The 21,988-nt window shown below is 40.3% G+C and overlaps 1 protein-coding gene across 1 annotated transcript; it reads right to left on the bottom strand.

Moving 5' to 3' along the window:
- Nucleotides 1–7,278: 7,278 nt before the first annotated feature.
- On the bottom strand, nt 7,279–10,910 carry LOC121339325 (lymphotactin-like). Its single transcript, XM_041411042.1, has 3 exons — nt 10,835–10,910; nt 8,219–8,336; nt 7,279–7,495 (listed from the first exon to the last, which is right to left on the bottom strand). The coding sequence occupies exons 1-3, from the start codon at nt 10,902–10,904 to the stop codon at nt 7,390–7,392; spliced, it is 294 nt and encodes a 97-aa protein (XP_041266976.1). The 5' UTR covers nt 10,905–10,910; the 3' UTR covers nt 7,279–7,389.
- Nucleotides 10,911–21,988: the final 11,078 nt, after the last annotated feature.

Below are 21,988 nucleotides of genomic sequence, written 5' to 3'. Positions count from 1 at the left end.
GGTATTAACAGTACAAAGTCAGGAATAAGACTTCATTATATAAATCACTTGTACTCATTTGTCTTGAATGCTGTTTATGTTTCCAAAACCAACAAATTTTGTGTATTCTTACATCTATAACACATGTAACAGTAAGATAAAATTCCAACAAAAAGGTAAGATACATTGTCAGAAAGTTGACAGGCTGATAAATGAGGTTACTGGAAGATTAGGTCTATCTAGACAAGAAAATGGTAAATAAGAGGTGAAACACAAGTATGCAAGCCAAAAAGGAAAAGACTGTATCTGAAACTGGCTTGGGAATGTTCATAAAATGCCATTAACCCATGCAGCTCATTGCCATAAGGCATCAATGACATTAGAAGACATTATATATATGTCTTCCAGATGTCACAGTTACAGGAGAAAAAATAAAGAGATTTCTGAGGTGCAGAAACTCTCCTTGCATTAAGCTGGAAGCCCACCACTAAGATAAATATTTCATTAGACCAAGTTATGCCGTGGCTGCCTTCAGCAGAATTTCTTGCTGTTTTGATCAGAGGAATCAGCTCTGTGTGAGAATGAATTCTAAGCTCACCAGACTGCAGGTGCGACATGTTTGGGAATTCCTGTCTTCCTATTGCACTGGAAATTTGCATCTCACTATGTGCACAGTGGCTGTGGTGTGAGTCTCACTGCTCACGGCTTCTGTGTTAAGGCAGAAAAGAAAGTGGTAAAAATGAGCCTCATTTCATTGAGTTTTTGTACTATTGTTCATTTTCAAGATCCTGGTTTTGGCAAAAACGTAAGTGGAGTAGTGGGCACTGGGCATGTGTAGATGATTTAAATTCTGGTGACAAAAACTGTGTCTTTCCTGTCCATTATTTGTTAGTAGCCACCATGTGAAGGCATTTCCTGTTCAAATCCTGTTGTGGCTGAAGTTGTCTCTAATATGTTTCATTTTAGCCACCAGTTTTAATTTCTCTGCTTTTCTGCCTACTATGCTGTCTACATTTTGAATGTGGTACATGAAGGGTCCCACAGAAGCACGGAATGGCACTTTCTGCTTGACAGACCACTGACAAGATCACACATCAAAGGAAAGGCCGCTTTTATTAATGGCAATAAGGTACCCCAGTCAAAATATCTGTGTATTCCAGTGACTGCTCTCCGGCACCTTTAGAAGTGGCTCTAGGAGAGGTACCACACATCCTTCTGTGGGGTGGAGCTTGTCCAAAGTTTAATACTTTCTCCTGACTCCAGGGAGCCCTGGCTGGTACCACAGTGTGCTTGGGCTGGCTGAGGGAAAGCATGGAAGATGTTCTCTCCTGCAGAGCATAACCATCACCACAAACCACCTCATGAATCCTGCTTTTGAACAGGGGCTCTGCTAGGCAGCCACAGGGAAGTCTGTGGGCTTCGAAGCAAAAACACATTTTAAGAGCTTGCAAATATGTTCATGTAATTCCAGACTGTCATCTGAAGTCCTGAGAGCTCTTAAATGGTTTTTGAGATGGAAAATGCCACCCAGCTATAGTTCTACTAAAACCTGTAGTCTAACCATAAAGCTTCTTGCAGGGTTTTCTGTGTGATAACTGTTTCTTATGTCTGTAGTTTAAAAGACACATTTTTGTAATTTTCATTCACTACAAGTAGTGACAATAGGGAGGAATCAACCAGTTTGAGTTTAAAGAGTGAAGTTTACCCCAGGTATTTTTCTCCAATTGGATTATTTTTTAATTTTAAAAGTTAAATCAGTACCCATAAAAAATATGCCTTAGATCAAGTTTTAATAATCATATAATGAACTGTATCTAGTTAGTAGTTACCAGTTCACTTTTTTCTAGGGTAATAAAAATCTTGAAATGGAAATCTGCAATATTTTGCCAGATTAGTTGCTTAACTTATTTATTATTTGCTTAACAAATGTACAACAAGTCCTCCAGAGCAGACAAGGTCTCCCTCCTGAGAGATACTGACGCTAGAAGGCCTTTATAAATCAAACCTGAACCAGATAGCAGCTCATGAAAAGCACTGGAAGGATACTGCCAGGTGAATTGGTGACTCAAAGCATGGGAATTCCTGTTCAGCATTTATTTATAGGCAGATTTTAACCCTGGAGGTTGACTGGAGCCCTAACAGTCATTTTCTTCTCACGTTGCACAGGAAGGCCCTGGGCACTTATCACTTGAGGGGTCCTGTGTGAGTCAGTGTTGTTCCACTGGGAAATAGCAGAGTAATTTGCTAATGGCTTCAGAGCAGTTAGAGCTGACAACACAGTGGATGTTAGATGACAGAGGGTAGGAAACAAGTAGATATTTTTCCCCACTGAGTAGCTTATAAAAAACTTGCCTTGAACATGTGCCCACTTGTGTGCATTCATGTTCTCATGCACTCTTACCATCACTCTTTTCAACACCAATCTCTCAGAGAGACTCCAAGTCTTATGCTTAGTCTTATGACAATAATTGTTCTTGAGAAAACTGTAGCCCCAGAGTGGAACCAAAAGGCTCAGAAACGCAGAGGGAAAAAAGAGTTATTGGACTTGTTTCAAGCGTTGAGTTTCTAAATAGCTTTTGAGGTGTTTTTTTTCCTTGAGTTTTTAAGGACTTAATGCAAGAAATATTCAATATGATGCATAATACTTAGCCTAAATCAAATAACAGACAAAAATGCACAATAAATAATTCGGAGAGCAGGACATGAGCTTGTATTTTTGGAGTCCTTTCCTTGTGCCTTGGTGACAGGACCAGTCACTTCCTTTGCATAGCAAACACATAATAATTTGGTCTAGGCTCTTTTGTCCTAAGCCACACAGGTAGGAAGGAAAACCAAAACTTTTCCATGAAGGAGCCTGCTGTGCACCCACATTTTTCTGTTGTTCCTTTAAAACATCTAAGAGTAAAGGCTATATGCAGGCCTTGAATCAGAAATGCAAATATCTCAAGTGAGCCTCGCAAAGTTAAAAGGTTCATTTAAATTGCAATCCTGTACTTGGTTTGGAATAGTTATTTACTGTTTCATACAACAGTAAATGGAAGGGAAAGTAAACCATGGCATAACAGCAGAATACTTTTTAAATCTTCTGTGCAGTGTCTGTAGGAATTGTCTTGGTAAGTCTCTTCCCTTCTTCTCAGATCCTCTAACCAAACTAAAACTTGTGGGTGGATAGGTAGCAAGAGGTGGTAAAAGACAGACAGAAATAGCTCTCAACATGAGAAAGGGCCATCATGGCCATGGACACCCATGGGCAGTAAGAGCAGTCAGAGGTGCCCATGGAACTGGCCAGGTGCTACTGCAGGAAATACCTTGGAATAACTTGTTCCCTGGGACATGCAACAGTGATGGTGCTGACCACAAAACACTCTATAAAGAGCTTTATAGTACCCTACAAATCGCGCCCAGATAAAATTTGTGTTTTGAATTACACTGGCAAGCATCTGCAGATTAGTAATTTCAGATGTTTCCAGTTTGTTCACACCCACATCTTTGCTAGTGGAAGAGTGTAGTTGAGGGCTTCCAGGCTTATGGCACTTCTTTTAAGCTTCTTTTTCTAAGGTGAAGAGAGACTTCATGCACATGCAGTGCAGAGATGAAAACTCAAGGGAGCTGCTAAAAGACTATGATTTATTAAGGACTTAATGCCAGATACTTCATACCACTATGTGCTGAAATGACTCCTTGTCACCCCTTTTCTATTTTTACTCTCTTTCCCTTTTCCTGTACTCACTTGCCATAGAATTTGAATTACCGTCTTCTGTAGCAAATACCAACCATTTGGGTTACATAATCAATTAATTTGCAATTTAGAATATAAGCTTTAACTTTCCAAAATGCATGCACTGCATTTTTCCACAGGAATGGGAGAAGAAAATATTTGTGTTTGCTAAATTAATGCATCTTACTTTTTATATCATGCACCAATATTTGTATCTCTGTACATAACTGATGCTATTTTGAATAGCATCACTGATGTACAGAGGTACACAATCCTCCTCCATTTTGTTCTTCCCATTAAGGATCTCAAGCAATCTGTTAAAATAGGTGGTCTGCTGATGAAAACCTCCAGCATAAAGCAAAGCACAAAAGGTAGTCAGTAAAAAACCAAGCCAAAACAAAACCAAGAAACTCCAAAAATCAAGGAATATCCCTAACTGGGGTCTAGGCATTGAATGATGCGTTAGCAGTTTCCAGGAAAGCTGATGATCATTGTAAACCTTTAACTTTCTGGTTCCTTAATTATATATATATAGTGAAAAGAACACAGAAGCAGCTATATAAAATCATTGCCTAGGAAGAATTACTGCTTTTGTGCCAAAAAGCCAGCGGGCCCAAAGAGGTGGGTAATTGCCCTGTGCACCTCAGCTGAAGTGAGGGAAGGTGTGAATACCCACTGTGCTCTCTGCTGCCTTTCCTCTGTGCCAAAGATCCAAACTGAGTGCATCTCTTAAGTCTCTGTGGAAACTTAAGTGGTGTGGGACAGGAAAGACATAGTTGATTTGTTTCAAATATTGATGCCCACTGGCCTGCCCACGTGTATCTGGAGAGTCCTTTGTGGCAAAGTGGTGCATGGGTATTACAAAAGGAGTCAAAGAAAATCAGCTGAAATCTAGCAAAGGTTGAGCAAGAAGGGAAACAGTGACCATGAGTTCCCTGCTCTCTACCTCACTTGGAGAAGAAATGTTGGGCAGCCAGGACCTGGGAGAACATCCATTCAACCACAGCCCCAAATCTTCAAATGTACCTTAGGCCCTAAGCCTATTTTTTGTGGGTTTTGTGTGTTTTGCTGTTTTGTAGGTATTTTCTAAGATGTTGAAAAGACCAAGACTATGGTTCCTACTTGCCTCAAACACAAGACCAGCACTCTGGCTCTTCGTTTTGCATTTTCTTTTTGCATTTTTGTGCACGAAAAGGAGGTTTAATAATGTTTTCCATTCTTTCTTTGGAGAGACTTAGGGAAAAGTGCTACGGAGAAACAGTGGTATTACAGATAAACTTCCAGATTATCCACAGCTAGAGTTGACAAATAGCACACAAGTGGAACCATAGCAAGGACTGGAGTAAGGCACAATCAGGGAAAGATAGAGAAGCTCCTGGAGTTTAATGCTGGAGTAGGAAGAGATACTGAGAGCCGTGATCACCAACAGTAATTAAATGTCAAGGACTGTGGAAGGATCTCTATGGATCTTGCAAGGTATAACAAACAAGGACTAATTGTTAAGTAGGATGATTCACTCTTAAAATTATTAATCATTCTATGAATTTTGATGAGGATGAACATATATAAAGCATTAATTGCTATGTGATGGTTAATATATCCTCATGTTGGGAGAGTCCTAATTAAAAAAAAAAAATGATATTCGCTTTAGCAAGATTCATCCCAGGATATAATACTATTAAGTATGAGAATAGGCATTAAAATTCTGCCTGCAAAAAGCATGCTAGATAGTTTGGGTCCTGGATGAATTTGATCTCTCAGTTGATGGTATTTATCTGCAAGTGTTTACCATAAAAATGGTTTTATAAGGGACCTGGTTTGTAGCCTACAAATACTCTGGTAATGGTGAAGGGAACAGAAATGTTTCTGTTGTCTATAATATGAGGATTTGGGGCCTTGAGATCAGCAATTCAAAATTATTGAACAGTTTATATAGTGTGATGCTCCAGTAACATCTTACTGTCAACATTTCTTTCTACCTGTAAAGCTCTCCTTGCAAAGTTTGTTGCAACAAGTATTTTTCTCTAGTCTTGTTGTTATTAAGAACTTAAGTAAGGAAGCATAACTCCCTATAGCAGAGACTCAGTAGCGTGCCTTGGTCTGTTCTGTAGTGTAACACATACGATCATCATTCTTTTCCCTGCCTTGGCAGTGGCACTATTAAAAACCTGTCCTGGATAGTAAAAACTAAATCTGTTGCCCCACTCAGGACTGAGCTCTTACAAAATGTGAGCCACAAGAGACAAAATCTTTCTAAAGTCTTGACCACAGCAGTGAACGTAAAAACTGTCTTTTAGAGTGGAGTGATCTTATTTGTATGGTGCAGTTTGGAAGTGCTGTAGTTCCAAGAGTATCACTAAGAGGTTACGTAGGATGAAAAGCCCATAGGTTAGCAGCAGTGAAGGCTTCATCCATGTGGTAATATGAGGGGAACTTTATTCCAGAAGCACCTCTGCCTATACCTCTTCTCTAGCCCTCAAAGTCCTCAAATGCCGTCTTTTCTCTCTCTGAGCAGAGAGCTCTTCAATTTCTGCTTCTGATAACGTGGGGGCCACACAAGGATGGTATGAACATTGTTTCTGAAGTATGTGAACTTTTGAAGTGGTATGGTCTGAAATATGAGCTGAAATATGATGTAGAAAGCTTGGAATCAGATAATTCCAAAGCCATCTGAGTAATAAGTTAGCAATAGTGTCAGCTCTAGCTCAACTAGCCCATGAGTTCCCAGATTTGTGCAGTCATCTTGGTACTTCTTTCATCAGTATCCACCTGCATTATAATTTTGAAAACAAACTTGCCATTTGATTCAGGTTTATAGTAAGTTTATTAAAATTCAAAGCCTTCTATTAGTAGCATGTATCAGTTTTAAGATATTTCTATGTACATAGTTCTCTAGGGCGGGGAGTTCCTATGAGTTTGTGAAATACAGATTCCAGCCATGGTTTGTTTTTATTCAAAGAAAAGCAATGGGAAAAGCAAACCAATTGTTTCACGTTTGTTTCACATGAGGGCAAAACTGAAGTAACTTCACAGATGGCATTGGTAGGATAAGGCTGAGCAGGGTTACATTCACTCAGTTACACTGAATTACTCCACATCATCCCTGGGTGAGAATATTCACACACTGTTGTGAACTGAGCTAACAAAAAGTGCAATACTGTGTGTAAAACTAGAAGATTTAAGGATCATCTTCTGAATATGGCACTGATCAGGAGATAGATAGCCTGAAGCATGAAATCAGTTTGTATGGCTTATATAGGTGTGACTGACTAACTTAGACATCACCTTCTTAAAACCAGCACTCAATGCAGAATGTTCTGGTCTCCATCAGCCTGGAGGTCTGCCCTCTCCCAGCTCTGTGGGTGGACATCCTCACTACACTGTGTGAAACTATCAGTCATTCACTGTTAAATGCCATCCAGGTCAGGACAGCAAGGATGAGATGGTAACTACATTCAGCTGTAAATATATATTAGCAAGCATTTCAGAAAATAAATGAATAGAGTTCATCCATAAAATGAAGAAGTCTCCAGGCATTCAACCAGTGATGAATAGATTCTGGTGAGTTTGTGTTTGTTCCAAGATTTTATTGCCACTTAATAAATAGGAAATAAAAGCAGATAGTAAGGATTTCTTTGTTGTTTCATGCAGCACTGATGATGATTCCAGCTGGTTGGCCTTAGATGCTTGGATTATTTGCGTTTGGCAGCACGTCTTTCATTTATTCTCTTTATAGCAGCCTGAACCCATTTCTGATTAGGGCTTACACAGATCTTGATACCTCCTGCAGTGATGAACCTATCAGAAAAAGGAAAGCAAACCAATCAGCCATAAAATTCTAGTCTCTATACACAGGTCTGCTGTTCTTGGTTTATATACAGAACATAAGTGAAAATGTGGTAAAACAATATCAGATGCTGGTGTTTGTAAATGTTAGTAAGAGTGATACCAGTTAGCAATGTCAGTTCCCTGTTCATGGCATAGGTATGTATGTAGCATACCTGGTCATGTACATATATACTGATTTTAGATAACTGAGCATACCTGCTATTCTGGGACTTTATGCTAAATCTTGGTGAGCATTTATCTCCCAGGAACAGATCCCACTTGTGATAAAAATGCATGCATCTGAGCTCAAAGGACCAAACACAGCTCTTGACAAGACTCAGAGTTACTCCATATTCTTTCACCTGATCTTTCCCCCTGACTCAATTCATGCACAGGGCCTCTGACTGCTCTGCCCTTGTTGGGATTTTCCCCCACTCACTGGGCACAAAGATGTGAGCTGGTCAGTGAGCTTCCTGACATTATTTATGAGCAGCACACATCTCTCAGCTCTCTGAGGCCTGCTTGTGTCCCCTCACTCCCTCAGTTGCCATGTGGCATGAAGGAACCGGAAGGGTGACCTGGACTAGCCAGATTTAGTGAGTTGGGCCAGCAGAATTGTGCTCTGCTGCCCCTTCCCTAGTTGATGGTTTTGTGTTTGCATAAGGAAGTCTGAAGGGTGCATGAGATACTTACATGATGGCATCTGTTGGTACTTGTTGCTTTTCATAGCTCACAAGATTTCGGATGTTCAACTGCTTTGTAGACAGATCTACGCACCTGAATTTGCGCATGGATTGACTGGTAGCACTCCCTAGAAGGGAAAAATAGATAAATTACAAAGGGAATAAATACTTTTATTGATATTTAGCCATAATTGCTTAATAAGCTCAGAATTCCAAAAGATTCCTAGTGATGGTTAGACCATGAGAGTCTCATGATGTACAGCCACAATACCAGTTATACCAGAGAGCCTAAGCTATTTTTTGTGATGCATCCTACCGTCTCTAAAGTGTTGTCTATCCCTATGGAGTCACTGCTTCCATAGCAGTAGAAGAGTTTGACATCATTCATAATCAGGTCTACATCATCTGCAGGTACACATATGGAGGTAACATTTAGAACTGGCATTTTATTGGGTGGATTTCCATATGTCTTTTGAATATGGATTAGAAATTCCTCCTATTTTCCAAATGAAGAAAAGGAAAGTGAGCCTACTTCTCTCACATTCAATTGTAGTATTAACAAAAATTGTTAACAGAAAGGGAGAGATACCTGCCAGAAGAATAAGTGCTTATATCCTCTGGCTATAACTCTGATTTCATAGGCGGTGGGGTGCTTCTTAATCCTTGCATTCCTCCAAGATATTGATACAATTCAGAGAAATGTAGTGGTGATTAAGAAAGAGGATCACAATATTGGTATAAAATTTTCTGGGCACTTGTTATCTTACATGATGATAAGTAAAAATGGGAGCTCACTTAAATACAATGGAGTTTACATTAGTGTTAGTCTCCATTGCCAGTTCCTGGTTTTCTCCTGTTCATGGAAGACAGGTTTGGGAAAGCATGCAGGGGACAAAAAGTACACTGCTCTACTCTGTGGTTTGTTTATAAAGAATTTGAAGAGGTACTGGCTTGCAAAAAGTCCAAGATTTGTTGTGGTGCACCTTGCTAAATGTAAAACCTGCTGCACACAGTCTCGCCATTGAAATAATTGGAGTAGCTGAGACAAATGCACAGCAGTCTTTGGAGAAGGTGTGAGATAGCCAGTGCACAGGTACTGGCAGATCTGCTAATTCCTGAGATTTTGTTTGCCTGAAGGAATCTCCCTTCTGATCTTGCTTTAGTAATGAGTAACACAATGTACATTTTTTTATGTTTCATGACACATTTCTTACTGCCTCAGACTGGTTTTCAAAATGTGACATTAAAAGAGCTCAAAGACAGTCAAGCAATTGTTCCAAGTCCTGGAAATATTTCTTCTGCTACTGCACAACCTTCAGGGAATGGATGCAGGGAATAGCAGCAGAATTTCTCAAGACTGGGAACAAACCCCAACTGCTCTGCACCTAGAACTACCTTATTTCTCAGGTGTATTTGTTTTGTTTTGTTTTGTTTTTCTCCATTCTTTCTAATCCTTTTTTCTGTCCCTTGTAGACTATCCCATTGTGCTTTTATCAAACTTGGTGATACTTAGGGCCAAGTACACAGCCTGGACAATGACATTGTCTGTGATATGAAGCTACTGTTGCCAGGAGGAAGAGCAGTGTCACCAATGAAAATAGAAGGATGTAGTGGGATGTGGCTGCAGAGGCAGTGGGTGGGCATGAAGGCTGTGTAGCCTCATAGACGTGGGAATGCTTAGCAGGCCACAGTTTGGATTTGGTGTGGTTTTGTGAGGATACCTTTTCTCTGTGTTTCTGAGTGCATATTTGTGGATTTGCATATAGCTTGCATATCAGTGGTTTGTGTGAAATCTACTTGTGATGAGATGATATTTGTAATGGGAATATGTTCATGTTTCTCCACGATCCATGGAGCCTAATCCAAAATTTACTGACCTAACCAGCCCTGCAGACAAACTTATTTAAAGCATAGCCAATAAACATGGCTCATCTCAGGGTTCATAACTGGTTTGAAAGAAGATGTTCAATTGTATGAATTAGTGAAATGAGAGAAGACATTGTACAAATCTATTACTCCCCTTTTTAGTTATTGTTCTTATTTTCCCTGCCCATACTAAAAGGTTTATCTAGAAACAATTCTATAAAAAATATGGAACTTATAAACAGTGGAGAACTTCTTAAAATGTAGATATTAGAAAGATTAAGACTATATAGTTAGAGGAATACATATAACAATTAATACCATAAAATTAATATAAAAATAATCTATCCGGAAAAAGGAAAATGTACATATTATCCTAGAAGGATTTTTCATGACATGTTGTTAACCTATAGTACACATGTATACATGGTATCAGTGAGACTAAAATACATGGTATATGGCACCAGTGAGAGTAAAAGACATTGTGCCTTCAAGAATTCTTTGATTTTAAGTGGGAAACCATTGCACAGAAAGCCTATAAGGGCTCTCAGGCACAGAATCTCTCCTTGTATCAAAAGAGAAACTGACCACCAGCAGGACATCAGATGAAATCCCCCATGAAGCTGCCTTTCTTGCAGATTTCTTCTGGATGTCTTGTGTGCTTTATCTTATAAATCAGCTGTCTGCAGCAATTAATTTTGCTCATGAGACCACAGGTGCAATGTGGAGCAATTCTCGTCATCCTCTTGAGTTGCAAACTTACCTTTGACTGTGTGCGCAGTGAAGACACCAAGCCAGAAGAGGAGCAGGACTGCTGCGGTGTGGAGCTTCATCGCTGTGGCTTCTGTGTCAAGGCAGAGCAGAAATTGTCTACTGTCAGCCCCCTATCTCAGGGTTTATATATTGTCATTCAGTGGTCAGTTCTTGTGTTCATTTCTATGGTGTCACGGAGGGTCTGACTATAAGTGGAAAATTTGAGTTGGCAGTACTTTTTCTGGTGACAGAACCGCCTCCTGTCCCCCACCAGTCCTTCACAGCCCTTCTGAGAAGGCTTTTCCTGCTCAAACCCACTGTGATTGCACTCACTTCTGTGCTGTGACTTGGGTTTATTTCAAGCTGCAAAAAGTGAGAGCTCTTGTGCAGTAGTGGAAACCTGTAATAAATGTTCCTGTCATTTCACACTTCAGTTCTGAGACCCTTAGCTAAGCCACACTGCAGAGACACAGAGTGACATTGAGAATTACCTTGCTGACCAATGAACCACTGGAAGGGGGAACTGTGAACTAAAGGATGATGGAAACAGGAACACCATGGCTCTTTCCAAGCAGCTGTGGTTGGTTTGTCACGTTAACTTGTAGCTGTGGAGGGGTATCACTATTTCTTATGAGCAGTGGATGTTGTCAGAATGCTTGTGTTTGCTCTGTGACTTGATATGGCCAAAGCTGATATCACTGTGCTGGAAGAAGCAAGATTGAACACACCTTTGCATACAGATCCAGATCCAGCATGCCTCCTGCCAATCAGGCATAACTAAAATGTGATGGTTTCAAAGAAGAATGAGAGTTTGTAAAAAGTTTCTTTGCTTTGGTTTGGATTTTTTTGTGGTATGAACTTTCTAGTGCAAAGAATGAGTCCCAAGAAAGCAACTAGGTAATCAGAGAGGTACAATTTGTAGAAAAGACCAACAAAAAAAAAAATTAATTGCACTTTCATGTAAGCATGCTGCTGATAGCAGGTCTGTGAGCTTGTTACAATTATCCCTCTATCGAAAGCCTTTTTTGGCACAGTGTGCCAGCTCTATCACCCAGATTTAGGTGTCCTTTCTATTGAATGTGGTCTGAATTACTGGACAGGATTGCTAGAAGCCAATGGTTTTGGGCCTGCAAATATTTGTCAGGCCAGTTTTGGACCTCCAGACCACACACAAAGCAGCACCTCAGCTGGCATCTTCTTCCAGAGCCTCACAGCAGAAATCTTCTCATGTGCTGTGAGAAAGGAAGCCCACTCCTCTTAAATTTTTAAGAGTTTTAATGAATGATAAGATTGCAGTTACAAGCCTGGGTGCATGGCAAGGCCAGAGACACACCCACTTCTTCAGTCTGCAGTCTTTTATACTGTTACAGTTGTTTTACTTCCTTGGATGATTTTTCAAGTTTATTTTGGTCTTGTTGACTACAATCTTGCTTCAGATTTTTGCGACATTTGCACAATTCAATAGTTGCAGACACTGGCAGTCTAGGGTCTTCTGATGGTCTTCTGACCCCTCTTTAAACTTGGTACACTTCCTTTTATGGCCTTCTGCTCTCCACTTATTCCATTTTGGATATACATTTTGCAGTAGCAAGGATATCTTCATATACATCTTTCACAAGCCCGCTTACATCTTGTGAAAGCCTTGCTTCCCCATTTACAGTGCCCACAAACAATTAAAAATTTTATCATACTTAAAAAGCAGTTTAAAAGTTACAATAATTAATTACAAACAATTGCAGTTTTATAATTAACGCAAATAAATTGTAGTCAAAGCCAACTATTACATAGCCTTTTACAATGCGTGCCCTCTGCAGCTGTACAGAAGAACCCAGCTAGTTCTGGTATGAATAGGTAAACACCAGCATGCCTGATGCCTGGGCTTGTGAACAGCTGTCAGTGCAAGGACTGGAGAAATCATGAGGGTATCCTGGTTTTGCCTGAGATGGAGTAATTTTCTTCTTATTAGGTGATACTGTTCTGGGTTTTGGATTTAGCATAAGAATAATGTTGATAACACACAGGTATTTCAGCTGTTGCTGAGTAATGATTACCCTGAATCAGGGAGAACTGCTAAATGTAATAGTTTTCTTAATTTTTAACAAGGTCAAGAATTTTTAACTGTAATAATTTGGTATGTACCTTGTGTCATGACAGCAGCCCTGCTGAAGAAATATGCAGCGAGCAGAGTTTTGTCTAGTATCAAGAGTTTACATATCAGGGCAAAGGGTTTGTCGTATTGAATTTTCTCATCCTGTAGTCAGCTTTTAAAAAGAGAGACCAAGATCTTCAGGAATAACTAAATTCCTAAGCACTCCTAGAAATTATTATCTCTAGTGGGTGTTCAGCAGTCCCTTGAAGATGAAATTGTACCATCAGGTCACTTAATCACTTCTGAAGACTAAATGAGGCATTCAGTGACTTTCGGAGGGGACTTAAGAACCTCAGCTTAAACATGGCTGTATCTCAGCTAACTGGTTTTAGGAGGGACTTTACCTCAGGGGATAAATATCTGTTTCTATTATCTATAGAAGCAATTTGTGTATGTGTCGTTTGCAGGACCCAGTAAGCTAGGTGGAATATATGGGACCCTAACGTATTTTGATTTTACATTGTCTCTTAACACTTGGAGTTCTGGTTGAAGAATTACCAGCAAGTGACATCCAGTTGTGATGTCTCCATTATTTTCTTCCCTTGATTTTCATCACTTTTGCTCTGTAGTTTTCATTCTGATTTCATAACTACCTGAAATAGTAGTTTGTGTTTAGTATTTTAATTTATATTGCAATGGGGTAGAAGCAAACAATTTCTCAGTGCTCACATCTCAGCTGAGAGATGATTTCTTGTCTAAATTGATGGCTGCAATCACATTTTAAATAATTACTCTGTTTTGTACTGGTTTTGGCAGAACTCCTTCTTTAGAAATGTATCCCTATTAACAATACTTTCTCTTAATCATAATACAGTTTTTGCTTGTAGACCATCTATTTCCACTACTACACTGCCAGCTTTTTCCTGCCAGGTTTTCCCTAGTCCTGCCATCTTTTCTTGATGTATTGTGTGCTCTTAAATAATAGTCAAAATTCAAATCAATCAAAATCTTTCTTTAGTCATTCAACTGGAAGTATTCAGATATGTAAAATTACACTGGGAAACATTTGGTTTGAAAGGGCCCAGAGATCTTTGCTCTTTCTTTCATTCAGTGTTATCTTGTTTTGGTTTAGTTCAATAAGATTGTTTTGCTTTAGCTATACATACACCCAAGATCTACAGAAGAATATTCATATCCTCATCTTTATAATCCTAGTCCTGTGAGCTTTTTTTGTTTGAGAAATCAATTGTGGGAAGTCAACTAAACTCTGTGTAATGCTATTGCTGCAGAAAAACACAGAGGTGACTGTAGCTCAGTTCTGTGATGGTACACAATACTACACATGCTGAAACAGGAGTCAAATACCTTTGGAACTTTGTAGAATATTCTCAGTCCATGTAGGGATGCCTTCTAGCAGCCTTCCAGTCCCTGAAGGGGGCTTATAGAGAGCTGGAGAGGTACTTTTTACAAGGATATGTAGTTTTGGGACTGGGGGCAATGGCTTCAAACTGAACAAGGGTACTCTTAGATTAGATATTAGAAAGAAATTCTTTACTCAGAGGGTGGTGAGGCACTGGAACACGTTGCCCATAGAAGCTGTGGATGCCCCATCCCTGGAAGGGTACAAGGCCAAGCTGGATGGAGCTTTGAGTGTTCTGGTCTAATGAAAGATGTCCCTGCCCCCAAAGTAGGGGAGGTTGGACTGGATAAAGTCCCTTCCAACGCAGGCCATTCTATAACTGTATGATACGAGTATGCTTTTTCTTCCTTGTTTTGTTCGAATTTTTTGTTATTTCTTTTTCTACTGCCTCAACTGTCACACAAATCAGAAAAAGCAGATTTTGTTTAGTGCTTCTTTTTGTGTGTACCATGTCTGCATGATGAAGGATGGGAACAAAACCTAACTGCATAAGTGTTGTTAGTCTTCAGGAGAAGAATAAAGACAGTTTTGTGAAAAATAGATGACTTTAGCTGAACCATGGATGATGGTCAGTGCCTAAAGCACTGAAATGGATCAGAACCAATATGCTGCTTCTGGGTAAACCTGAGCTTTTCTCAGAAAACTGAAGAAGTTCAGATACTTATGTTTCTCAGTGGGTAACAGTTTTGTTTTGGTACCTCACACTTTGGAGAGAGCCCCTTGGCCAGTCTGTGTGTATTTGGATTCCTTTGCTCCATGAGAGTCATCACAGGGAATATGTTGAAGAGCTAAGATTGTTAGAGGAAAGAGGGAGTTACAGGTACAAGACCATACGTCAGTGACATCTGTATGCTTCAAACATAGCAGTGTGTACAGTTGTTTTTCTTATTTATGCCATTAAATACTTCTGCCATCATATCTGTTGAAGGGCAGGCTGTGTAATAGAGAATCACAATAAAGCACCAACTTCCAGGGAGCAGAGCAATAAGCAGAACCAGTAAGCCTGGATTCAACTTCTGGTCTTTCACCTGCTAACTTTTCTTCCCTCCACCCAATAATTGTTCCAACTCCTCAGCATATGTTTTCATGTGCCAAAGGAAACCATGCATCCACACTTGGCTGTCCAGGTCACTTGTGCTGTCAGACCTGCTGCATTGAATATCCCTTTTCTGCTGGATTTTCCCCACATAGGAGGCACCATCCATAGTCTTTTTGCTGTTGAGATGCTAAGTTTTGAAAAATTCATTGGGATTTTTGCCTATTGTTTACCATAAATTGAAATTGGATTGAAATTAAAGATAGTGGATTTAAAAAAATAATTAAAGGACACATGAATAATGTGAAATTCCTTTTTTTGAAAATGTCACCTTCTTGAACTTTCTAAAAGAGAATAATGGTATTTTTCTTCTGTTATTTGTTTGGTTGGCTTTCTTTTTCCCTTAAATAGCTGATTTCTAATAAATGCATTTGTTTAAAACAATAATTGTCCTTGTAAACATTTTTAATAACCAAACTTTCATGAGGTCCTACCAAAGAATTTAAGACGATATGACAAACTTTAACATCTAATTATGATTTTAACCCCCACAGCTTCAAGGATAAAAAAAAAATTATGAGAAAAACCATCCCCAAACCAACCAATCAAACAAAAAGAACCCCACCGAAGCAACAAAAATCCCCCAAGCAAAACAATTAACCAAGAAAACATAAAACAAAATGAAAAAAACCAAACTAAAACAAACCAACCAACCAAAAAAACCACGCCCCCCCCCCCAACCAACCAACCAAACAAACCCTCCTGCCCACCAAAACACAGAGAAGAAGAGAGGAACAGATTATTCAAGAAGTTTTGCAAAAGAAATCTGTCGATTTTTTCTTCCAGAGAGGGTACTTTTTTCCTTTCTTCAAAGAGAATTACAGTAGCCTCTGGAATAGGTGCTTTTCTACTTCATCTCTGAAGATGAAGAACTGTCACACTTTCTAACCACACTACTGGTAAGATACATTGTCTTGCTTCACACTGGTGACTTTAATCTGACAATTTTGGGCCACATCCTGTTCCACAAAGTATTTTAGAGCTTCTTAAAATATATCACAGCACTTGATCCCCACCTTGCAATGAAATGCAGCTTGGTGCTCTTGCAGCTGTACCCTCAAACAGATGCAGACTAAGAAGTAATGTTTTTCTATAAGCTGGTTTCTGTTTTAGCTATTTTCTCAGTGAGCCCCTAATAGCAGAAGAGTCACTGCACAGATGAACACTTAAATGAGAGAGGCAAGGAGAAGAGAGCTTACAAGGTGCTGTAGCAAATACCCACACTTGGAAGTGTTCCACTCTGAACTTTCTAAAAGAGAGTCCTTGGGGTTTATTTACTCTATGTTTTTTTCCTCTGTTGTAATGACAGTGAGTATGAAACCACGTGTTAGACAAATGCATCAGTCTGTATTATTCACCTGAGTTCATTGCAGTAAGTGATGCAAGTGGGAGGCAAGGGGCATGGGAATATACTCCCCCTCAAGTTAGCATTAATTTTATTCTTTGTAGTTTCAGACTGTTAAATGCTGTTTCACTTCTCCCTTGCAAACTACTTCTATTTCTCACCAAGGACTGTAGAAACCCCCATCACGTCTAAGACAGCAACAAATTAAGAGCTCCCTCCCATGGTTATCATATTTCTTGCACCTAATTTGGCTGCATTCAGTGTGGTTGTCGACCTCTATATTCCTCACCCACGGTTCCTCATGGCCTCATGTGTAGCTCTCCACCCCACGCAGCAAAGCTTACCAGGCATGGTGAATGCCTTCCCCTCCTCTCCTCCACAAACCCAGCCCAAACCAGCCACGTGTCCCCTTGGCCAGTAAAGCTGCCTGCTTGTGCCAGGTCTAGTGTCAGATTATCTGTTTGCTCTCTGTGCATTGGTTCTTCCATTCCCTATACTACCTTCTTGAAGATAAATGAGTATTTTCCCTGTTTTGTACACAGAATGAAATGGAGGCCATCACTCTCACACTGCCAAAGACATACGTGAGAAAAGATGACCTAATATCTGCTTGTGGGGTAGTTTGTACTTCAGGGCTATGCAGATATTGATGCAATCCCAAATTAAATGGGATAAGAGTCACCTGATTGACGCTAGTTGCAAGATTCAGAGACTGCCCTGCCTGTTTATCTGGGTCCTCACCATGCTCAAAGCCTTCTCCGTCAGTCCAGCTGTGAGTTATTTTGCTTCCTCTTGCCATGTGCAACTAGCAGATTTGTGTAAACAAAGGCACATCTCTTGCATAGCCCTTCTCTCCAGAGATTCTCAAAAGGTTGTAAGAGTATTGGACAGTTTAATCCCAAAAGAGAAAAGGTCTGGGTCTAGCAAAAGAGGAAATTACTGCTGCAGCAGTGCACTGTTCCTCAAATTGTCTGTGAAGAGGGCACTGTAGTTTTCAGGCACCACTTGTCTTTGCTTCATTCCTGTGCTCTGTCAGTGGGCAGAGCTCTGTTTTTCTATTAGATGTAGAAGAAACTGCATGGCCCAGGTCTCAAAGGCATTAGAAAATAGCTAAGTAGGAGCTGGACTCTGCCTTGGGTTAGCAGTAGTAATATTCAGTAACAATTTGCTAGAGTTATTAGTGTTTAGGTAAGATTTATATGTGTGTTGTATTGTCTGGCAGTGAAACCCACGAGAGGTGTGCAGATCTGGTGCTCTTTGCAGAGCTGCAAGAGTTCCCTCACAGAGAGCTGGAACTGGTAAGTTTGCAATCTCTTCAGTTCTGTCTCCAAATTTGTGTCTCAATCCTTCCATCACAGGCTTGGTTGACCTCACAATTGGGATTTATTCTTCATCTTTGAAGAACTCTCATGCTCTTACTTGTTCTCTTCTATATCCTGTGACTAAACATACTGTGTGACTCCTGTGTTTTTTCTTTGTGAGGAAGCATAGCTCTCATTGCAGATCAACAGCTCATCAGCTGGATCACACTCCAAAGCTCTGCCCAATTCCTCTAGGCTGTGTCCATTGCTTCTTCTCTGAGTGGGGTGATAGCTGGGTCATGGAGGATGCTCCCCGTTTCTCCAGACCTTGGCTTGTCATGTAGGTGGCTTGTGCAGAGAGTAATGAACCAGTGTTATTATGCTATCCTCCTACAAGCACTCACCAGCTTGTAGGGAGGGAATGTAGAACTTCCACAAAATGTGGTAAGGGGAAGTGGACAGAGGTAGCTGCAGCCTAAATCCTCTAAGTCATAGCCTTTAATAGCTCACCTACTTCCTTCTTGCCTAATATCTGTTTTGTGATTTAAGCTTTACCTTGGGGGAAAAAAGTTTGAAAGGTGTGCCATGAGCCCAAGGCCTTAAACCTGGGAGACCTGGCTAGCCTGAGGAGCCAGGGGAAAAAAAGAGATTGAAAAGAGAAGAAACTGGCAGGCAAGTGTTAAGCCTCTTCTCCCTGGACAGAGCTGTTGAATGCTGGAGAGGAGGAAATATCAAGGATTTAGAGGCTTGGTTGCCTTGAGGACATGGAGTCTAATAAAATGAATTTCAAGGGCAAACTGAGCTAGCTTATTTTATTGAGAGGAAAGAAACTGAATGATGTTTGCCATATTGTGAACAGCCTCATTCTTCTCAGTCAGGGGGTCAAGACATGATCTTAGACTTGTCCTGGCCTCACTTCAGGTTAGAAAGAGGTGCCTTTTCCCAGCAGCTATTCTCTGCAGCAGCCTTTGTCAAGCAGGTGTGCTGGTCCTTTCTGGCCTGAAAAACTGCTGAAAACCACTTCCCATCAGCAGAGCTTGCCTTGCAGCAATTCAGTTTCAGATGACTTAGGGCATGACCTTGTTTAGGCTTGTTCCCAGAAGGGGGAAAGAGGATCAAGTTCAAACAGGTGAGAATCAGGTTTAGTGCCTTCATGGTCCTTGGAGGCTCCCTGCACTCTGATTGTTCTGGATGGGTAAAGGCAGGAAGCTGGCGAGGCAGAACAGAGGCGGTTAGAAATCAACAGGATGTACCAACCAGAGATAATGTGCTGTGCTCTCAGAAAGGGAGAGTAATTACTCTTAGGGCTTTTTTATTGATGTGAAAATGTCTGTATGTGAAGCTCCCCCATTTAGAAGCTGACTGTTGAGGAACATCTACTTTTAAGTTTTGTTTTCTAGGCTGTGTATTAAGTCTGTTTGCAAACAAATCACTGCACTTTAATGATTCTAATCTCCAGGCCAAAACATGGGCAAGTAATCTGATTTGTGCAGAACAATAAAAACAATACAGTATTTTTCTTGGTCAGCTACATCATGATCTTAATTCTGAATTAACTGTATGACCTATACTGTCTTCTAAAAACTTCTAAAACCCCTATCAGCATAGACTTGACCTGCTCCACAGGAATTTTTTCTTATTCTCCTCCATATAATTGTAAGGTATTGGACCTTCTTGGTGTATCATGAACAAGTAAACACATGAATAGCACAAAAGTGCGCAGATGGTCACATGTATTTTTTCATATTCTCTCCATGGTGTGTGGTATTGTTCCAATTTTACATGAATAATAAAGGAATTGGAACACAACAAACAAACAAACACACCCCCCCAGAAAACCCCACAAACAAACAAAAAACAAACAAACCCCCAGCGGAAACAAAGCAGGGCAGCCAAATGTAATTATCCTTAATGTCTATCCTCTTTGGTGTCTCTTTTGTTAAATAGTCACCCTTCCCCATACCATCTGGATCAAGAGGACTTCTCAGTGGGTAATCTTTGCATGTTCAGAAATATGAAGTATTAGCTTATGAAAGTGTTTAAGCACATCCAAAACCTGATTTGGATTAAGCTGAGGGAGCTTTCCAGAAGTCTGCTATACTCTCTGTTATGAAAGAGTGAATAATATTCCCTACTGGATTTTTGAAATGGCAAGTGAACCTCCTGACTTTGTAAGGATCACTTAGAACATTTCTAAAGGCTACCTGCCTTTGTTCCCTCTGTTTCATACCTGGGGATTCAGCTTGTGTGCAGATGTACCACCTCTCTGCCATTCCAAATGGGGTTACCCAGCAGGTTCCTTCCACAGCAGGTTTTGGTTTTCTGTGTGTTGGTGGCTTCAATTAAGAGATGCCATGCCAAGTCATCATAGTGGTTCTTTATGCAAAAAAAGAGCCTCAGTTTTTCAGAAATATTCTAAAGTCTGGATTTGTATTGTAAGCTACTTATTTCCTCCTGTAAATTTTTGCATGTTGCTTACATGCGAAATGCTACTATGCCTACCCAGTCAGAATATTGTTGATTTCCTCCTCTTAATGTAACATATGTGCTTTTAAGAGATTTGGATTTATGATAACCAACTTTTCCAATCTGAAACTCCTGGAAACTGAAGCTTCTGGAAACATAAAGTTAGATTGAAACACCATTGCACTTTATCAAAAGAAGGGTTTGCTTTTCTGTGGTGAGAATTTTGAGTATTTAGGGATATGGTTGTGTCGTACTGTCAATATTTGCTTCAATATCTTGAGAGAAAAGTTTATTCACTCTAGAAGTTGAAACACAAATAAAAAGCTGCTCTTTCATGAAGCAGGTGTGCCACTTACTGAATAGGGAAGAAAAGTTAGGGAATGCAACTATCTTCATTGCACTGGGAATTCTGGCAACATTGAATGTCACATGACAAGTCCCTTGGGCACTGCTCTAAAATAATGCTGGTGTTACTGTTTCCCTGCTTCTTCCATTGGGCATATGGTTCCAAATAATGAAACAAATGAGATGAGTGTTAGCCCGGCATGTGAAACCAAACCTTTACCTTCTCCTGCTGCTCATGCCTCTGACTCACTTTGAAATGAGATGCTGGGCATAGGCCTCCTTCATAAAAGCAACTGGGTGGCTTGAAATATATAAAAGCCCTCTGGAGCAAAAATGCTCTCATGTGGCAAAAGCTAGACAGGCTTCATAGTTTTTCCTTTCATCCTGGTGAGCTCTGTTTGAGCCCAGCCTTTTCTGTGGGGCTGTAGGCAAGTAAGTGTGTGCTCAAACACACCTCTGGCTTAGCAGGGTGCCTCGGTGCTGCCAGTTTTGCCTGCACCTCTACTGTTGTAGAGCAGCAGTTCCAGGAGGCACAGACAGCTGGTTTTTTTTTTTTTTTTTCCTTCTGCTTTCTTTAAAAGACTGGACTCTAGAGAGGCTTTGATCAAGGTCAGCTTTGCTTCCTGCCCCTGCCTGTGTGTCTCTTTTCCACACAGTCACAGAGAGGGGGTCATAGACAAGACTTTGCAGGCTTGCCAGGTTGTAAACTGACCCAATAGGTGATGTCAAAGCCTCAAATGCTGTCGAAAATGGATTCCAGCCCCACCTGAAACTGGCTGTCCCTGTTTTCTCCTCTAATAAACACTGTAGTGGTTGGTGAGTGCAGTCTTGGGGCTGTTCTTACTGGAGGATGTAAACCTTGCAAGTGAATTTTGGGATCCTATTCTGAGAATATGAAAGGCTGTCAGCTTATATAAAGTCTTATGCAAGGAATTATTCTAGGGAGCATTCAAAGCTGATTTTTTCCTCCCACCTGTGGCTATCCATTACATTTTGCCTACGTGTTCTTTCCATGCCTTTTTTATTCTTACTGAACTTAATACCTAAGCTATTGAGCACATTAGTAATGGTTGAATGCAGCCCCTAGTGCCTGTGCTGCAAT

The sequence above is a fragment of the Onychostruthus taczanowskii genome, unplaced genomic scaffold (genome assembly GCF_017590055.1).
Source record: "Onychostruthus taczanowskii isolate IOZ18803 unplaced genomic scaffold, ASM1759005v1 scaffold34, whole genome shotgun sequence".
Taxonomy (NCBI): domain Eukaryota; kingdom Metazoa; phylum Chordata; class Aves; order Passeriformes; family Passeridae; genus Onychostruthus; species Onychostruthus taczanowskii.
This window is presented reverse-complemented; position numbering and strand designations above follow the sequence as displayed.

Coding starts and splice junctions, on each gene's coding strand:
- LOC121339325 (XM_041411042.1), bottom strand. CDS start 10,904: ATGAAGCTCCACACCGCAGCAGTCCTGCTCCTCTTCTGGCTTGGTGTC. Junction 8,337..10,834: donor CACTGCGCACACAGTCAAAG/GTAAGTTTGCAA, acceptor TTTCCCTTCTAG/GGAGTGCTACCAGTCAATCC. Junction 7,496..8,218: donor GTACCAACAGATGCCATCAT/GTAAGTATCTCA, acceptor TTTTTCTGATAG/GTTCATCACTGCAGGAGGTA.